Source organism: Micromys minutus, assembly GCF_963924665.1.
Source record: "Micromys minutus genome assembly, chromosome: 9".
NCBI lineage: Eukaryota > Metazoa > Chordata > Mammalia > Rodentia > Muridae > Micromys > Micromys minutus.
Window position 1 is genome coordinate 57,597,419 of NC_137978.1, and position 20,245 is coordinate 57,617,663.

General features: G+C 49.5%; 1 protein-coding gene across 1 annotated transcript in view; it reads right to left on the bottom strand.

The window, feature by feature from the left end:
- Nucleotides 1-20,245, bottom strand: part of TNFRSF1B (TNF receptor superfamily member 1B) — a 29,312-nt gene that overhangs the window by 4,330 nt on the left and 4,737 nt on the right. Inside the window, exons 2-8 of the mRNA XM_080921277.1 lie at nucleotides 9,226-9,328; nucleotides 7,298-7,426; nucleotides 5,714-5,866; nucleotides 5,260-5,353; nucleotides 4,710-4,945; nucleotides 3,964-4,041; nucleotides 3,440-3,474 (exon numbers count right to left, since the gene is read on the bottom strand). Coding sequence (XP_080777403.1) covers nucleotides 3,440-3,474; nucleotides 3,964-4,041; nucleotides 4,710-4,945; nucleotides 5,260-5,353; nucleotides 5,714-5,866; nucleotides 7,298-7,426; nucleotides 9,226-9,328 — 828 coding nt within the window. The remainder of the gene's footprint in view (nucleotides 1-3,439; nucleotides 3,475-3,963; nucleotides 4,042-4,709; nucleotides 4,946-5,259; nucleotides 5,354-5,713; nucleotides 5,867-7,297; nucleotides 7,427-9,225; nucleotides 9,329-20,245) is intronic.

Here is a 20,245-nt window from a genome sequence, read left to right on the forward strand (position 1 = left end):
TATTAACTCATCTGCCCATTTCTTTGGTCTCCTTGTCTCCCGTCACCCACACTCCACAGCTTACACAGTTCTGCCCACGCCACACGTTTCCATACAGGGCACGCAAGGTTTTCAATCTCAGTCCACGTAAGGAAATGGAAAAAGTGACTTTCTGGAGCACAGGGAGATGTGTCACCAGCCTGGCAGCTAAGAAATGAATTCTGATTCCACACCACCTGAGTCTAAAGTTCATAGCGCTACCACTCACTGGCTACGTGACCTTGAAAAGGTTACCTAACCTCTCTTGGGCCTCCATGTTTCCTTGTATCAAGGAAGAATTATAGCTTATGTCCTTGGGCTGCTGTCAAAACTGGACAGCTGGGAATTTCAACAGTGGTGCTGTGAGTCCTACACAGGACACTGTTTTTAAGAATTTGGCAGGGGCTGGGTGCGATGGCACACAACTTTCATCTCAGCACCCAGGAAGTAGTCGCAGGTAGTTTGAGTTCAAAGCCAACCTAGTCTACAGAGAAAGCTCCAGAACATCCAGGGCTACACAGAGAAACCCTGTCTTGAAAAACAACAACAATAACAACAGAAAAGAACTTGGCCTAGGCACCCTGTACCAGCTGGTATAATCTGCCAGCCAGTAATGATCTTCGTGTTTTTAAATGGTCCGACTTTTTTTAAAGACAGTAACACTTCTCTCTCTTTTTTAAAAAAAAAATCTTGTTTTTTTTTTAATTTTTAATTGTGTGTATATATTCGTGTCTTAGTGTGGGTAGGTACGTGAGTGTGCAGATGTCTTTGAAGGATAAAAAAGGTCCATGAGCTCCTCTGGGACTGATGGTTGCAAGGTGGTTGCGAGCCATCCGATGTGGGTGCTGAGAACTAAACTCATGTTTGCAGCAATCACAGAAGGGACTCTGCCCAGAGCTCAGGGGTTCAGTCCCGGGCATCACATAAGCAGGGTATGGTGGTGTATGTCTCTAATCCCAGCACAGGGGAGGTTGAGGCAAGAGAATCAGAAATTCAAAGCCATCCTCAGTTACTGTTCAAGGGCCAATACAGGCTATGTTGAGTCCTTGTCTTAAAAAAAAAAAAATGCTCCAAATATAAAGGGTAAGTTTTAGTGTTCATAAATAAACAAGTTTGGTGCACCTGAGCCACTGTCACCTTCTTTTTTCAAAGGGTAGTCTTACTGATCACGGACAGGTCTGAGTAGCTGTCCTAGAGGCCAGACTTGGTTCTCAAAGCTTAACACCTTTACTCTCCATTCTTTCTGCTCAATGAATCACCCCAGCTCATGGGGCCCTTTTCTCGGTGCCACTTTCAGGGTTGCTTACTGACCTTCCCAGCTGCCCCTTCCCATGGTTCACCTAGAGAATGTTCTGTGGCTTCCCTGTGGCTTCTTACTCTATATGTGATATGAGTACCTAGTGCCAGATACTGTGTCTGAGTCACATCTGTCTTAGCTCTTCTAGACACTCAGTATAGCCTAGTCCCATCCTAGCTCTGAAGATGTGGAAATGGAATTTCTTGCCTGAGGTCGTGGTTTGGATACAGTGCAGTCAAGCCAAAACTCGCCATGCCTATTCTGGGTGTCTGGGGTTCAGCTCTGGAGGTTTAAGACAACTTCCCTGTTCATAGCAACTTATGCTAAGGACATCTAAAAAAATACCATTCCAAGACCATTGTCTGTCTACAGCAGCAGCAGCTGGAAAAGGCCACACTTTGCCAGGGTGGCACAATGCCAGCTATGGTCTAAACCAAAGCAATAGCTGAGCTATCCTTCCTGTGGCTGGTGCTCTCTAGAGAGTCACTGAAACCTCTATCTCCGGGCCCTGCCCACTGTTGCTATGGCTTCTTAGATGCCCAGGTATGTCATGACATGTGACCTTGAGGCCTTGTTTCCTGCCCAGTCCACAGCTTCTGACTCTAGACTGGAATGATCTTGTACAAGTTGTCCTCAGGAGGCCACAAAAGCCCACAGAAAGTGAATACAGAGTTCAGAATGACAGAGCTGGCTGGTGGCCACAGCAAGCAAACCCAGGCCAGGATGTGGGAGCATGCCCACTGCATCCTCCTGCCTCCCATGGAATCCTGACAGCTAGGTGCCCCAGTCTGGAAGAAATGGAAAACAGTCTGAACTCACAGTATGACCTTGGCCCCAACGTTACCTCATAACTCTGCAGAGGCACTAATAAATGTCACACCACATCAGCCCTAGAGGAGGAGTTTTTCTGGCTGGGCCTCCCCCTCTCTGTTTGTGGCTAGAGCCAGACAGAACAGAATCCTCCCCTCCTCCCAAATGTCAGAGCTAGCTCCTGCTTCAAAGCCACCGGCTGCATTGTTCAAGCCCAGACACTACCACGGTCATGTGACTCTGGCTGGGACCCCACTGAGTGAGCACCAGAAACCTTAGCTTGCCTGATACCTCCCATGGTTCTGGGTTTGGTCCTGTAGTACGGAGCTGGGACTGGCAGAGGCATGGCTGGCTTCTATGGGCCTCTGAGCTAAGGGTATTTATATGTGCAGGTCTGAGAGTGGCACAGTAATCGTGTACTAGACAGTGAGACAAGAGTCCTAAGTTTGTGTTCCAGGCCACACCCATCAGTTAAGCCACTTCAGGACAATGACTTATGAGTATCTGAGCCACGGAGCCCAGACTCCAAAGTTGGGAGCCATAACCACACAGCCTGTGTCACAGTCAGGTGGCAAGAGTCTGTAAGCTCTCAGACAGTGCTGGCATGTCCTTCCTCCTCCACCGCCACCAGCAGTAACTCCTGGTGACTAAACATGAGGCATGTGCATGAGTGGGGTAGGTGTGAATGAATTCATGTGCCATTTTTCCAAATAACCCTACTTTCCCCTGCCCTCAGAGTAGAAGCTGAGTCACTGCTGCTCTGGGCGCAGGGGCTGGACAAAGGGTGGCGTCTGGGTTCTCCAACTCCTGGTGACCAATCTTGGCAAGCAGGCCCTGCTAGGAAAGGGCAGCCTGAGATAGTCTTGGATGTGTCTGCCAAATCCACTCGCTCAGAGGGTTTGACCACCGGGACACACCACAACCTTCCCAAGAGTGACTACAACCGGTAAACCTGTTTCCTCATCTGTATAATAAAGAACCAAGGTGCCTCACTCATGGGAACAGTGGGGAGTTGGACACAGCGCAGGGAGAAAGCCTGGCTATGCCCAGCTAGGGGAGAGTTTGCCTGTTTCTTCCCAACTGGAATGTAGCTAAACATCAGCTGGCTCTGAGGATTCACACTCCTGATCCTCCAGCCTCTACTTGTCCCCAACTACTGGGATGACAGGTATGTACCACCATACCCATTCAATCCTGCTTATATAATGTTGTTTATGGTGCCCTAGGAAAGGAACTGGAAGAGGAGGAGGAGGAAGAAGAGAAGAAGGAGGAGGGAGAGGAGAGGGAGGAGGAGGACAGCAGAGAGAGACTCACCACCTTGGCTTCTCTTTGCAGGCAGGAGGGCTTCTCTACAAGGAAGAGAGAGGGACAAGTCAGAGGCAGGACTTCTTCAGTACATCTGTTTTAAAGGACACAGCATGGCTACGGTAGAGCCAGTAGAGTGGACCCAGCCCAGGGAGTAGCTGCCTGCCAGGTAAGGTCCACAAATGAGCCCATTCTACTTTCACCCACTACCTCTTTCCCCGGCCATCTTCCAGTTCAGACTATGCTGGACTTCGTCAACCACATCCACCCACTGAGACCCAGGCCAGCTCACAGAATCCTAGAGACCCCAGGCTTCCCGTATAAAAATCCTGAACTTCAATCTCCTGGGCTAGCCTTGACACTATCTTCTGGTAACCAGGCTCTAAGCTCTTGGAGAACAACAGGTTATAGACTCCAGATCTACTTGAGTCTATGAGAGTGCAAAGCTCCGTACTAGGCCCACCACCCAAGACACCCAGAAAAGTGTTAGGGTGGGATGCGGGGCTGGAAACAGGAAGGGACCAGAACCTTACTTTTTCTCTGCACCAGGATGAAGCAGTTCACCAGTCCTAACATCATCAGACCCAGAGCTGTCACTCCAACGATCAGACCTAGGAAGATGGCAGGGTTACTCAGAAACAAAGGTGCCAGGATTGCTGGTGCTGGTGCTGAGATCAAGTCCAACCTTAGGTCTTCAAATTCAGGGTCAAACACAAAGATCACATCTGTGAACCACATACAGCCAGAGGGCCACAGTGTAGGGCCTTGGGCTTGGTGCTATCTTAACCCCAGAGGGAAGCTGGAGACACTAGCAGTCCATAGTCTTGTGAGCCAAATGGGTTCATCAGAACTAGCAACCAGAACTTATTTTCATAGTCATGCCACCCAGGGATTCCCTATGACAACATCATGTCTTTAGAGATCCAACTCCTCCCATACTTGGATCTGCTCTGAAAGACAGAGACCAGTATCCAAGTTCTGCCCAAAGGGAGGCTTCCAGAAGCAAGAGAGGCAGGTAGGGGAGGAGGGAGAAATCACCTCCTTTTTAATGTTTCCATTTATTTTTGTTGAGGATTTAACCCCAAGGTAGTCAAGCACTCTTCCAAAGGGCTACATCCTCAGCTCCCATTAAAAGTACTATTTTGAGACAGAGTCTGAGTTGCCCAGACTGACTGACTCTATAACCCAGGTTGGCCTTGAACTTGCAACTCTCCTGTCTCCACCTCCCCAGTAGCTGTGCACTTCCAAGCCTGGACTACTCTTGAGACTGAGGACTTACCAACTGGAAGAGAGATGCCACCCTTGGTGCTTTGTTCAATGATGGGGGTTGAACCTAAGGACACAAGGATGCTTGGAGTTTGGCTGGGCCCTGGCTCTTCTTGATCCATGGGCTGGGATCTTGTAGGCTTGGGCTGAGATATAAAGAGTGTCCTTGTGACGGCACTTAGAGCTGGGAACACGGACGCACACACTGCATTTGTGCTTGCATTTCCAGGAACAGCAAGGATGATACAGCTGGGGGAGAAAGATTGTAATGAGGAGACCACAGAAGACGGTGAGCTCATTCCAGGGAGCCAGGCCTGAGGATAGGGATCCCAACAACCAAGCAATGAGTATGAGCTTCTTAGCACTACCCCCTCACATACACCCCAACTTCCACCCAGTGTCACAGTCTGGCCTCCGTGTCAAGCTCCTGCTCAAGTCATCCACTGTCTGCCTCAGAACCCAACCCCAGAGACAAAGAGTGACAAGCTGTCCTACATCCTGGGACCCAGTCACCCAGGGGTCACCCTCCCTGCTCCTTCAGAAGCCAGGAAGTCAACACTCACGGGCGGTGGGGCCTGCACACATCTGTGGATGATGTGGTGTCAGAGAATGTCCCTGGAGCGCAGGCAACGCATACCACATTTTCATCTGGAGCTCCTTGAAGAGAAGATCCAGAGCTTATCAACAAAATGAACACTTCATCCAGCCAGATGGGGAGTCACTTAGCAGTGGGGTCACAAAAGAGGGCTGTTTGTAATTCTCTTCCTTAGAACACACACACACACACACACACACACACACACACACACACTTACATGGACCTGCTCTCCAGGGTTACCTTCCTGTTCTACCTGATTTCCCATTAGCTTAGGGCTTAGTGGAAACAAGACCGCCCAGAGACATGCAATGCACCTGACAGTCACTGGAGAGCTTCGCGGTAAGGCTTAGAGATAGGTGCCTGTGACATCTCAGGGATGTTCACATCCTTTGCTCAGTGACAGGAAGAGGGATCCTTACTTGAACGGGCTACTCCAAAGCCAGGGGGGCACTTGCTCAGCTTCATGCACTGTCGACAGCTGCCAGAATTCGTTTTCAAGGCACAGTACCTGTCAGCTTTGCAAGCACACACTCGGTTCTGCTGTTTAGTGCAGGCGCGGGTCTCTATCTGGTCTAGAGGAGGGAAGAACAGCCAGGGTTATCTCTGCCTCCACTCACTCATTCTGCCCTTCCTGCCAGAGCTGGTAGGTCCCTCAGCACAGGTCCCTTGACCACCTTGCCTCTCGGGTTCTACCACAGAGTGAATATATATATCTGCTCCCCTAGGCTCTACATCCTCAACTCTGACGTTACTCCCCCACCATCCACCTCAGAGACCAAATGAAGATTTGGTAGGATCTAGAAGGAAAATGTCATCTGGAAGAGGCCAGGCAAGGTGTCACTCACTTGTAATCTCAACACTGGGGAAACTAAGGCAGAAGGATGATTGTAAGTTTAAAGTTAGCCTTTAGAAAGTTCTAGGCCAGCCTGGGCAATCTAGCAAAAAAAAGAAGCCTCATCTCAAACAAACAAACAAAACAGTCAGGCAGTGGTGGTACACATCTCTAATCCCAGCACTCGGGATGCACAGGTGGTTGGAGCTCTATGAGTTCGAGGCCAGCCTGGTATACAGGTCCAGTTCAGTTTCAGGACAGCCAAGACTACACAAAGAAACCCTATCTTGTAAAAAACGAAAACCAGACAACCAAATAACACAACAGCAACAAAAACCAAACAAACGGAAAAAACTGAACTGAAAGCTGTGTCTGGGAGTGCAGGTCTAGAATCCCATCTATTCAGGAAGCTGAGGTAGGCAGTTCATAAGTTCAAAGCCAGCCTGAGCTATCTAGCAAGATCCTGACTCAAAGGCAAATGGCTCTAGAAGGATGTAGCTTAGTGAGAGAGCTCTGTCACTACATCCAATTCCCGGGAACGGCCAATACTGTTAAATTTAGAGGCTGGAAAGATGGCTCACCAGTTAAGAACAATTCTTCCTGCAGAAGACCTGGGTGCAGTTCCCAGCACCCACAAGGTGTCTAACAAAAGTCTGTAACTCATTCCAGATCTGATGCTCCATTTTGGACCTCATGGGCACTACATGCTAGGAAAAAATAACTCTACACTTACAACAAAAATAAAGAAATCTTGTTGGGCAGTGGTAGTGTATGCCTTTAGTCCTAGCACTTGGGAGGTAGAGTCAGGCAGATCTCTGAGTTTGAGGCCAGCCTGGTGTACAAAGTGAGTTCCAGGACAGCCAAGGCTATATTGAGAAATGCCATCTTCAAAAAAAAGTGAGTAAGTCAATAAATAAATCTTTATTTATTTATTTATTTATTTTACAAAAGGTCTGGGGGTTGATATAGCTCTGTTAAAAAGTGTTTGCATCACCTTCGTGAAGTCCCGGGTTCCAATCACATAAATACACACACGTGGTAAAGAGCAGTCCCCTGCCACTCATGTCCCGGAAGATGTAAACGACCGGCCCAAGGTAACCCCATCCACCTTACTTGCTGGAGGACCAGTGACCAGGGAAGATGCCAGGACTAGGCTGCACAGGTCACTCACCGGCGCTACAGGAAGAGCTGCAGCTCAGGCATGTTTGGAACTGGTTCCAGACCTGGGTGTACATGCCTGCCTCACAGTCTGCACACACGGTGTCTGAGGTCTCATTGCAGAAGTGTTTCACGTGCTGACCTGAGGAAGCAAGGACCAGAGGTCTCAGCAGAAGACAGGTGTCTATGGAGACCTTCAATCCCAGGGTTCTGAATCCTTGCCAGGAAGCCCCTGGGATGAAGCATCTCTGGATGTCGCCAGCCATCTCTCTACCTCTGAACCTATCACCCCTCTGCTTTCTCCAGGTAGCTGAAACACCACCACTAAAAAACAGAAAACCAAACCAAGCCTATTATCAGTGAAGAATACTTCAGGGAGACTTGGTTTGCCAGCTCCTGTCTTCTTGATAGTTGGTTCAAATTATCTCACTGTATGAAATATAAATGGCTAATAAGAAAATAAAAGGTGTCACACTTGGTAACCTGTCAGGACCAAGGGTATGGGGTTTACCTAAAAGCCTGGGGGATGGAAGAATAATGGGGTAAACCTTTAACGTGTTTGTTTCCTCTTCTGAACCCAGCTCCTCTCCCCTGTTCCTCCTGCCCTCAGCTTGTAAGGCCTTAAAGACTGCTAGTCAATAGAAAAGCCACCTGAGGTCTCTCAAAGTGACTGTGGGCACCCCTGTGTTCCTGCCCACTGGGTCTCAAGCACGTGACTCAAAACCTCCAGTGAGTGAAATCTGAATTCTTCATGGTGACCCCGCTCATCTCGCTCATATTATTCCAATGGTGATGGTGGCGGTGGCCACGGCTGCGGTGATAATGCGTACCCTGTTTCCTCCTTCCACCATTCCTTCAGATTCTCAGGCTTGCACAGGAAGTGCCTTTACCCACCGAGCCATCTCACCAGCCCTCATCCCTTCATCCACATCTCCCATCACACTTTTCTTTCACTCTGGGCCAACAAACACCAGCCTCAATGTTCTTTGAGCTCACTAACAGGCCCCTGCCTTAGGGCTTTGCACTTACTTCCTGGTCTGCCGTATCCCCTATGTTTGTGTGGCTTTCCTCTGTCCCTTTTACAGGGCTCAGAGAGACCCTCCTGGACCTTCCAACCTCATCTGAAGTGCCCATCCCTTTCTGTCTCCATCACAACCCCAACGGGGAGCAGACAGCACTTAGATACTCTTTCCGGCCTCTGTTAGAAAGCAGACTTGGGGCTGGAGAGATGGCTCAGCAGTTAAGAGCAGAGGACCGAGTTTGATTCTCAGCGCCCACAGAGTGTCTAACAACCATCTGTGCTACCATTTCCAATGACCTAATGCCCTCTTGTGACCTCCGGCGCTACTCTTATGGAGTGGGGCGCACAGACATACATGCGGGCAAAACACCGACAGTGTAAAACGAAAAGGAAATGAATCTTATGGTAAAGAAAAAGAAATACAGTAGATTCCATGAGGATGAGGATCAGGGATGTCTGCTCAGCATTCTGCTATAATCCCAGCAGGTTGAGCACACAGTAGGGGCGTTATAAATACTACTTAACTGAGTGCATACACTTGATTCAGCACTAGAGGCCAGTTACTCTGTCCTCCCCAGTGGGGCCAGGGCTCAGGTCTACCATCTATGGTATGGTTATACATCCATTTACTTGATAATTGTGTACAGGACATCAATATAGGGCAGTCATGTGTTGGGAATCCCACAGGGACCAAGCTACAGTCACTACTCCAGAGGAGCACACAGTGGGGCTATGAGAAGGACCAGGCCATCCTTGAAGTATGGGGGACAGCATGTGCAAAATCCCAGGGCAAGATGAATCATGAGTCTCATAGAACGTATGTCACTAGAAGCAGCCCAGTGAGACTTGAAGGCCCTCATTCCTGGACGAGCCTTCCCTCCATGACACCACATGCAAAAGCCCCAGCAGCTGCCTCTTACCAGGTGGACACCTAGCACAGCACATCTCAACCTTCCTGCTGTAGTATTCCTCCAACATCCGGCACTGGCTCCCAGGCTCTGGCTTGTAGGGCGTCAAGACAACCTGGAAGGGAACAAGAGAGGCAGCCGTTAGCATGACTCTAGGCTCCTGTCACTGGGTCTAATGGATGGGTTCTTGCGTTGGAGGACAAGGAAGGCTTGAGAAAGTAGACTCCAGGCTTTTTTCCTTCCTGGCCACCCCTTTAGCATGACACACTCGTGTCTGCAGGTAGAGGTGCTGGGCCAGGGAGTGGGTTACTTTAGGGCTTCCCTCTTGCTGAGTGAGTCCAGCAGGGCTCCGAGAAGATGTAGTTTATTTAAGACAGTGGCTTGGTTCACGGTGACAAGGACCTCCACCCAAAGATGCTCTTTTTAGGATGTCTGCTCATCTATCCCTCTGTCCTTCTGGCTGAGGACTTTCTTCTCCCAGAAGTACCCTCGAATCTCCTGAGCTTAATGTAGGTGATTCCTCCTCTGGCCTCTCTCTGAACATAGATATGACCCCTTCTGACCTTCATGTCATTGTTCTGAAATGACACCGTGTGTTCTTGTACTCACATGCACGTTCACATGCTGACACCTATGGCACAGAGGGCAGAGACAGTGGCTATGCCACCTCCATACCTAAGCTTCTGACACAGGCCATGACACAGATGTCTCCGGAAGTTAATACAGAATGGAAACAAACCTGTGCACCTCCTCACACCGGTGCTGCCTTACACCCCATGGGCTTGGAAGGTTTGAGCCAGTGGGGGCTTCTGGCCATCCTCAGACTCCTACCAGAAGAATAGCCTCAGCACTGGCTGACAAGTCTCCAACTAAGAGGTAATACCTTGGTCTCAATCCAGGACCAACACCCATTGGTTTTGGCTGGCAACCAGCCATGTGACCCTGCTGCCACATCCTGCCACCCCACCCTCTTGCCTGAGAGCCTTCTCCTGTCACAAGAGACCATGCCTCAGGCTCTGCTTCCAGAGACTGGACCTGAGATGGGCATATTTTTTGCATTAAATTCTCTAACAACCATCCCAGATGGAGTCTGAACACTGTATGGCAAGAAAACAGAGGCATAAAGAGGGCAGGTTGCCTACCTAAGCCAGTGACTGATATTGGAGCCTGGGTCCTATCTGCCTCTCTTGGTCATGATTTCAATGGCTGTGCCAAGTACTTCCAGGGAGAGACCAGAAAAACAGGCAGGGATGGGGAGGACGAGCTCCAGAGAGAGCTCCGTGGTTAAGAACACTTATTACTCTCGGAGAGGACTTGGGTTCGGTTCCCAGCACTGTCATGGCAGCTTGCAACTGCCTATTACTTCAGTTGCAGGGGATCTGACGCTCCCTTCTAAGTTCTGCAAATTCCTGCATGCATGTGGTTCACACACATAAGCTCAGGCACACTCACATTTTTAAAAAAAAAAATTAAATATTTATGAAAGGCAGACAGATGGGGAGGAGAGAAAAAGCATCCACATGCCACAGAACCAATGGTGAGAAACACAAAGCCCTCTCTCAGATCTCTAAATGGCCCTGGGAAGTGTACAGCAGCAGCAACTGTCACCACTGAGTCTGTTCCAGTACCCCAGAGACCTGCCTAAGCCCCAGCCTTCCTTCCAAGAGGTGAAATGGCAATTAGAGCTGTTAGGGACAAGCACGAATTAGCTACTTCTGCACAAACGTGAACTGATAAGCAAAGGAGGCAGTGGATCTACAAGAGCAAAGAGGGTGTGAACACACACCCAACACCCTTGCAGCTCCTGCTGATGTCACCTGGAAATGACCGGGAGAAGGGGATGGTTCTAGGTTAAAGTTGAGGGCTGGTTCACTCTTCATTGTACCTGTACCAGCAGCTGCCAACCTGTGGTCAAGAGGAGCTCAACGAACGTTTATTAAACCTGGAACCCTGACGAATCCCCTGACTCCTTAGATAAAGGTGGAGAGGTAGAGAGCCATGGATTTCTTTTCTTATTCTTCCACCCACCAGCTGTATGGGTCATAGGCAAGTGTCTCCATCTCTCCAGACGTCAGTTCCTGACTCAACTTGGTGGGAGCAAGAAAGATACATAAAATATTCACCAATTAGCACAGCCAAGGCATGGATCGGTCTCTTTGAAAAGCATCTGTAAACAAGCCAATCAGAGAAGATGCCGACTTTACTACGGGGCTCACCTGGTCTGCATAGACTGCACAAACTCCACAAAGAATGTCTTCCCTCTCCCCACCCCCAGCTGTGTCTGGAGAGCATCATGCTGCCTTGCCTAGTGCTGTGCAGTGAGTGACCTCTGAGCATACCATGATTTTCTTTGCTCAGTCACTCAACTGATAACAGCTGAAAGCCACCCGAAGCCATGAGTCATGGGATCCCCGTTGTGGACCGTCTTTGTCTCTTCTGGTCCTGCCACAGTGTCCTAGCTGTCTCATGCTCCCTTTGGTCAAAGTCCACACACATATGTGTGCCTTCAGAGTGACTGTCCACGCTGTGACCTGGATAAGCAACCCCAATGCAGCCCCCTGCCTTGTCTTCATGCTCATCCAGTAACCCCAGATTGGGCGGGGGGGCGGGGCTCTGAGGCTGCAGTGTGAGCTATCCTACCCAGAGCAAGACAGAAAACAGTGATCAGCAGTTGCTACTCTGAGTAGGGTAAGTAATTCTACTGTCATTTCCTCAGGGCGAGGTCCTCCCCCTGGGTACTAGGGGCCAAGAAGCCTGAAAATAGATATATCTGCTGTCCTGGCCTATCTCTGAGTCCCCCCACAAGGGCAATCATTTTCAGGAAGGTCATGCAGACAGTTGGGTGAGGGAAGTCACAGAAAAGCCACTGTAGCTCCCTCTGGACAGTTGCACACACATCTGAGCACGTGCCTACACACACACACACACACACACACACGATCCTGTCACTTCCCCCCTTCCATTTCAAGACACAACAATCAGTTGGGTCTGAGCACACACTATGAGGGTGTTCCACACTGTCTGGGGCCTCACGGACTGTGCTTGAGGTCAAGTGTACGTCAATGGCTGGCTGAGCCTTTCACATCTACAGGGGAGAGTCTCTGGACGAGGGAGCCATACTTCTCAGAAAGAGGAAAGGGAAAATAAGAAAGAACTCTTCCTGGGGATTAGAGACTCCTCTGCTATGCTCAGTCTGGTCTGATCATCCCGTCCTATGGAGAGAGTGAAGTAAGTTGGGAGAAGGGAGTGAGGAAGGCACACACAGCACACTTAGGGGAGCCCTGAACCCTAGAAATCATAGCTCATTTATATTCACCACTCCACAGAATTCTGACTGACACAGAAGGCCTGAGTGTCCCCAGCAAAACTCCCAGACTAGCCTTCCAGGGGAAACTCTTTGCCGCATTAACGAAGAACCTTCTCCTTGCCCCTCTCTACTTTCTCAAATAGCAGCCTCCCAATCCACGCATGGGGGCTGTAGGTGACAAGCGTCTCATGGAAACCCTATTTCTGCCAACCCTGGGGTTTATTCTCTGGGTGTCGGTAACTCATCTGTGCTTGGGCAGCTTCTGGTGGCCCAGAGAAACATTTCCTTGGCTAGAGACAACTTCCTGCCAGACCAAGAGGTCCTGATGGGAAAGGACCTCGCCTCAGCCAAGTTGGACCGTCTTATTGATCCACCCATGAACCGGGGGGTGTGGGGTGGGGGGAATACTTGTCCCCAGCTTCACTCTGAATAAACTCTCAGTTGCTTTCTCCTGCTCCTATGTGTGACTCCAGCCCCAGCAGCTTGCAAAGAGGCCCAAGCCTCCCTCAACAACCTCCAGGCCTGTTTATTCTCTTGGACAGAGGAAAAAAAAAAAAAGCCACAATCTCCGTCAGGACTAAACAATGAGGAACAGAAAGCCCCTACGCAATGCAGAACAAAAGGTCACTCCTGCAAGGGGAGCTATACAAAGCCCCAAAACATAGCCATGGAGGCTGGGCCTCAGGGCCACTACAGGGACTGCAGTGGGATGAGGGTAGGGATGGGGGCAGTAGGGAGAGTTTACAACAAGTCCCGAGATTCAGGAGGCTGGGGAGGACTAATCTTTTGCTTTAAATGGAGAGACATAAATTCACCCCCACCCCCAGTCCATGGGGACCGACACGGAGAAATGAGGAAATGAACCCAACTGCACTTGATGCTGTCAGCATGTTTACGTGAGTCATAAACATAAAGCCTTCAGCAGGGAGTAGTGGAGTGTCACATACCTTTAATTCCAGCACTCAGGAGTCAGAGGTCGGAGGAGCTCTGTGGGTTCGAGGCTAACCTGGTCTACATAGAGAGTTCTAGGACAGCCAGGGTTACATAGAGAAGCTCTGTTTAAAAACAAACATATGAACAAAAACCAAGACAAAACAAAAGGCAAACAAGGCTGCAGGTCAGAACTGGAAACCTATGGTAAAAATGAACCACCTACTGAACAGGGAAGAGTTAACCAGCTACTGTATGTGGTAGGCAAAGACTGAAAAGAGAGTGCAGGGGTGGAGATGGTTAAAGAAATGGATAGATGAAAAACTGGAGGGAGGGAGAGATGGACATGATGGATGCAGAAGTAGAGGGAGGGAAAGAAAAATAGAAGGATGGATGGATGGAGAGATGGAAGAATGGATGGATTAATGGTGGGCGGGCAGGTGGATGGATAGGTGAATGGATGGATGGATGAATAGATAGATGGATAGATGTAGAGATGGGCAGATTGAGAGGCAAATGGTTGATAGATGGCAAGATCCTAGGCATCTATCACTGAGGCAGGTATAGAGCAAGATAGGGAAGGTGGCATGGAAAAGCTCCCAGCTTGTGTAGAGTACGTACCCACTAGCACCACCATTTATGTAAGCTAGAAGGACCAGTAAGGCTTATACCTGTAACGCAACATGTGCACAGAGAAAGTACCTACTGTGTGAGGTGCCATTCTGGGGACACTCACATGAATTTCCCCACCTTTTTCTCTAAACCAAGCCTTGGAGGTTTGGATGCGAATGGCTCCCATAAACCCATACATGTGAAAGCCATGTCTGTAGTTGGAACTGTTTTGGAAAGGATTTAGAGGTATGGCATGGAGGAGGGCTTCAAGGTTTCAAAAGCCCAGGCCAGGAGGTGTCCCTCCTTCCCTTCCTCCCTCTTTTCCTCCCTCATATAAGCTCTCAGCTACAGTTCCAGCACCATGATCCCCACCATGACAGTCATGGATTTCCATTCTGAATCTGTAAGCAAGCCCCCCCCCCCCATTAAATACTTTCTTCTATCAATTGCCTTAGTCATGGTGTCTCTTCACAGAAATCAAAAAGTAACTAAAACAAAGCCCATTTCACAATGCAGAAATGAAGGATCCAGGAGATGCAGTGCAGGAACAGACTGAGAACTCATCATGGCTAGATCAACCTCCCCGGCTCTGACAATTTTATAACCTGTGATTTGTGTGTGTCTGAGCAGAGGTGTGTGTGTGCACAACTGTTTGTGTATGTGCAGGTGCATGTGCACATATGGGTATACAAGGGAGGGTGAACATGAACATGTGTACCCTTTTGTGTGTATGCAGGTACACATGTGCAAGCATGTGGAAGGACACACAGCTGCCCTGTGTGTGCATATGGAGGTACAAGTGTGTGTGTGTGGTTTGTGTGTTTGTGTGTGTGTGTGTGTGTGTGCGTGCGTGTGCTCTTCTTAGTACACTGTCTACCTTGGCTTCACGACAAGGCCTCTCATTGGCCTGCAGCTCACCAATTTGGCTAGACTGGCCACACAGTGGACCCAGGGAACTGCCTCTCTCTACGTCCCCAGTGCTGTGATTCCAAGCCTGTGCTCATCCACTTCACTGACTGAGTTATTTCATGCCCTGTGATTTTGTTTTGCTTTACAGAGTGGTGAAGAGCTGGTTGATGTTTCTTTCCAGGCAAAAAAGCCACCACCTCCCAGATCAAATGAGACAACTGTTGGGGACAGACATAGGTGTCTGCCCAAGGACCCTCCACTCAGCCGGAAGCTATCTTCAAGCACTAGAGAGGCCACATCATTTGCCTGGTGGGTGTGGGGGTTGCATTTAAGTCTTGATCTTGAAGGTTTACAGGAGCTCCACAGACTGGGGTGGTACAGCCACATCAAGCCAGGCTGTAACAGCCATGCAAGGCCCAGGCAGCCAGGCCTGCCAACCATCATGGAAACAAAGAGCATTGGTGTCAGGAAGGACCAACCACATCACAGGTAGATGGCCCAGGGGTGATACATCCCTCCTCCGAACTGCTGCCTGTGATGTGCTTTAGAAGTGAGCTGCATCAGACAGGAAACCCACACTGGGATCCGGTTCTTAGGGCCAGGCTTCAGGCTACATGACAAGGGCTCTGCCCCCAAATAATACTTGATTCAGCGACAGAGAATGCCCCACCCTCTCCGCTAACACCCCGAAGCCCTTTGATACAGCTTTCTCCATCTCCAACTGGCTCTCCTCAACACCTGGGCAACTCCTGCCAGCTAGTCTCCTCACTGTTGGTGTCTAGCATATGTCCCTTTGCAGACAGACCTAAGTCACCTTCCTCAGGCTGAAACAAAACTTCTCCAGCATCTGCTACCAGCCTTCACCTGTCACCTGATGCAGAACATCTGACTCCCACACCCCGACCTCTGCTGCTACCTCTGACCATACTTTCTGCATAGTGGACCCCTCAGCTTCTTCAGACTCGCCCCACCACCATCTCTTTCATATAAGCCCCTGAACCCCAGATGGAAGTCACAGATTCTTCCAGTAGGCTCCTGTGACAACCTAAGACCGTTTCTCCATTTCCCAGGTTAGAGCATATTTGAGCTAACTCTTTGCTCTCCTTGTGTCTTCCCTGACACCCTGCTGTGATCTATCCTTGAGCCAGAACCTGGTTTGACTCCTCTTCTCTCACTCTTCCACTTGGTGTTGGCACCTCCAAAATGGGAACAGAGCCGTGCCCACCATATGAAGTGTCTTGATTAGCCAAGCCGACGAATGTGAAGAACCAGGTGGTGCACATGGCTGGGGTAAGTGTCTAATAAGTAGACGATATGCTAATCAACAAAAGCAAAAGTTGCCATTTCCTATTCACTGAGCTGCGTTTGGTGCACTTGAAAACTGTTCAAGAAATGGACAAGGCAGTGTCCCCAGAAACTGAAGTGCAGCATTCACTTCACAGCCCATGTGGTGGCCTCAACCAGTCACCATCACATGTGGGTGGTAGCCAAAGTGTGACTCTGCAGCCTATAGATGGAAGCTAGGTTTTGGCTGGGAGAACAATAAGAACACGAGAAGGCCTGGCTTTTTCATCTCCTCTGGCAAAAGTAGTGGCCTGCTGCCCTACTGGCTAAAAATGGAAGGGCTTCTTGCATTCAGTGCATCAGACCCAACTCTGAAATTAGACAGGAAATTAGGACTTTTGCTTTTGTTGATTACCGCTGCATGTATTTAATAGACACCTGCCCGAGACATGAGCGGTACCCAGCTCTTCACATGCCTGGTCTCAGGAGACATCAAACACAACAGCTCAGTTTCAAGTCTACTCCAGTCAGAGTGGTGACCAGGGTGATTATGACAAGGCCGTTCCTATGGCTAACCGTGGTCCAAAGAAGGCTGGGTTGCAGATCAGTTGGTAGAGAGGATGTCTAACACCCATGAAGGTCCAGGTTCTATACCTAGCACTGCATAAAACAAAACAAAACAAAACAAAACAAAACAAAACAAAACAAAAGAACAGGTATGGTGGCACACATCTGTAATCCCAGCAACTGAGGTAGAGAGCCAGGAGGATCAGAAGTACTTTCTCTGACACACAGTGGTTTCAAGCCCAGCCAATTAAATGACCAAAACACGTCAACCAGCTCAGGCTGAGCAGTAAACCTCTAGGGAAGATGGGGACACTGGTAAAAATATGCCCTGACTTCCAGCCATTGCTTCTCTCGGCCCTCCCCCTCCTCCCCCCACCTCTGCTGTCCTTCCTACCTCACCTGAGTCACCACCACAGCCTCCTAGTGAGCCTCGCCTCCCTGCCTCCAGCCTTTCCAAACCTTCACACTACAGCCAGATAATCAGCCCACCTACTCTCAGCTCCCGGTTACCTCCTTGCCTCCAAACTATGGGTGGCTCATCTTCTTATGAGAAGACAACAGACAACAGTATGGAAGTCTGGCTTTGAACTCAAACTACATCGCTAATTAGCAGGCATCTTGAAGGACATATTTTTCTTTGGGGCTTGTTTTTTGTCATCAATCAATTGAAGTATTAGTTTATTACACATGACTTCTTTATTGCACAACTGTATCCCCAGTCTGTCTCTTGCTTTTTTGTTTTTATATTTGTTACATTTTTTACATTTATATTGCTACATTTTACATTGTTAACATTTAAAAAGATAAATGTATTTTTATGTGTATGAATGCTTTGCCTACATGTTTGTCTATGCATGATGTGCGTGCCTGGTGGCTAAAGAGGCCAGCATGGGCAACAAATCCCCTGGAACTGTAATTTTGTTGAATCTAGCAAACTTCCTGTCCAGCGAGAGGCTCTAGCCTACTCCCAGTCCCTCCAGCCTCCACCTGGTATCCACTTATTTCCAGTCTGCCCTGCTCTGGGACTCAGGGCCAGGAAAGTTCCCCAGGAGTTCTTGCAGGAGGGCAGACTATGGGGAGAATCAAATGGGTAACAAGGCAAGGTAAGGATGTGACCACAGGACCAAGCCACAGTGAAGCAAGAGTGGAGGCCAGAGGGGCAAAGAGTGGGGAGGACTGGAGTCCTGCCAGAGAAAGCAGGAAACAGCAGGACTCATGGCCAGAGGCACAGGCAGCCTGAGAGCAAGCAGCTGGTCACAGCCTCATTAGGAACCCTGGCTGCTCTGTGAGCTCTAGACAGAAGCCAGGCTGTAGGTCAGCAGTGGGAGGCCAGGCACAAGGCACAGCTAGGGCATTGGCAGGAGTTCTGCAATCTGAGTCAACATTCCAGAGCCCTTCCTCATAGATCCACTGTCCAGTCCAGAGTTACACTCCATCATCTGCTCCAAGCTCCTGAGCTTCCCACCCACATACCAACAGCCGCAGGCCTGGATTCCAATGCTGGCTCTGAGAGGTCCTCACTGACCTGGTCGGGCTTGGAGCAATAAAGATTCAGAACAGGGAAGGAAATTGGAAGCCCAACTCCAGCCCAAAGTGGAAGTCACACCAGACTTGAGAATTCAGGATGCACAGTCTCTGCCCTATCCCCAGAGGACAAAAAAAAAAAAAAAATGTCTTTGTACAAGGCCTGCAAGACTACCTCTAAGTTCCTTCCCACTCAGCTTTTAACACCAGACTGACTCAGTTTTCTGAACTCTAGGTTACTATGGTCCTAAGGCTAAAACCAGACAACCTACCCCAGCCTCCCTGACAAACACCACCAGTAGTGGTGAGTGGTAAGTCTTCCCTGTGTCTTGACATAGGGGCTGCATCAACCCAGGCCCAGGGTCCCAAAAAGAACAGTGGTAGTCCCCTAGACCTCCCAAGGACCCAGCACCTCTCAGCAGGTCACTGGATGTTGTCACTTTCCAGTTTAAACAGGAGAACATACTCACTCAGGCTGTGTGACCTCTTGCAGCCTCCCACACTGAACGTGTGGGATGGGAGCAGGCTTTCTTAAATGAGGAACAGCATAGCATCCACAAACCTAACCCCTTCACCTCTATAAAGAAGAAAAAGAGCCAGGTGTAGTGGCACAAACCCAGCACTGGGGGATCAGAAGTACGTGGATCTCTATGAATTCAAGGCCAGCCTGGCCGACAAAGCAAGTTCCAGGCCAACCAAAAAGTACAATGCAAGACACTGTTTCAAAAGAACAAAACATCACAAAAAAAAAAAAAAAAAAAAAAAAAAAAAAAAAAAAGAAGAAACAGGATGGATGTGGAAAACCTTAGAGATGTCAGGGAGTCTGCCATCACCCCATTTAAGCTGACAAGGCTTGAACACACCAGCTACCTTCCCACCAAAGTCCTAACCCAGCTCACACTAGGGATGCAAGGACACACTCTCCCTCAGCCTTCTGCTGGTAAGCTAAGCCAGCTTCCTCTTCCCTGGCTCACAGCCAAGCAGTCCAAACCACAACGGTGTCACAGTCAGCTATGACATCACAAGGTCCCGTGATGGAAAAAGATGTGCGTAGGTATCAGAGGCGTAGGTCCCAGAGCTGCAGAGCCCCTGCCCCACCTGACAAGTGGGGCCCAAACCCCAAAGACCCTGCCCTGCATTCTAGGACAAAGAGACACAATGCCAGGCCAGAATCAGCACCAAGTAAAGTGTTCCCTGTAATGGACGACAAAAAGCTTCTTTGAGGAAACACCCTTTCCACTTGGGCTTCCTGAGCTTGGAGGCTACCAGCTGGTCCTGCTCGCTGTTACGAAAGTGACTTCCTCAGCATCTGGGGGCATGCCTCACTGTTGATATATCAAAGGTACTAGGTTCTAGGGGACAGGAGCAGGAAACCCAAGACTTCCAGGTCTGCCTGGGACATCAGCACCCCAGCTCCGAGCGAGCGGAAAGGCAGCCATTAAATCTTGCCAATAGGGCCTGAGACAGGGAAATAATTCTAGCCAAAACAAACGGGAGTAACGTGAGAAAGAAGGGCTGGAGAGATGGTTCTGGGGATAAACACTTTCCTACAAGCCTGAGAACCTCAAGGCCCACAAATAAAATGGGGCATCTAACTATAAACCCAGCACAGGGTGGGCAGAGTGAGAGATCCCAGAACAAACCAACTAGCTAGACCAACTAACTCCAGGCTCAGTGAGAGACCCACCTCAATTAAATAAACTGCAGTGATCAAGGAAGACATCTAATATCAATTCAGGCATAGACATGCACCTACATACAGACAAGCATCCCTACACATGTGCAGTCACAGCACTCATACATAAGGAAGGAAGGAAGGGAGGGAGGGAGGGCGGGAGGGAGGGAGGGAGGGAGGGAGGGAGGGAGGAAGTGAGGGAGGGAGGGAGTGAGTGAGGAAGG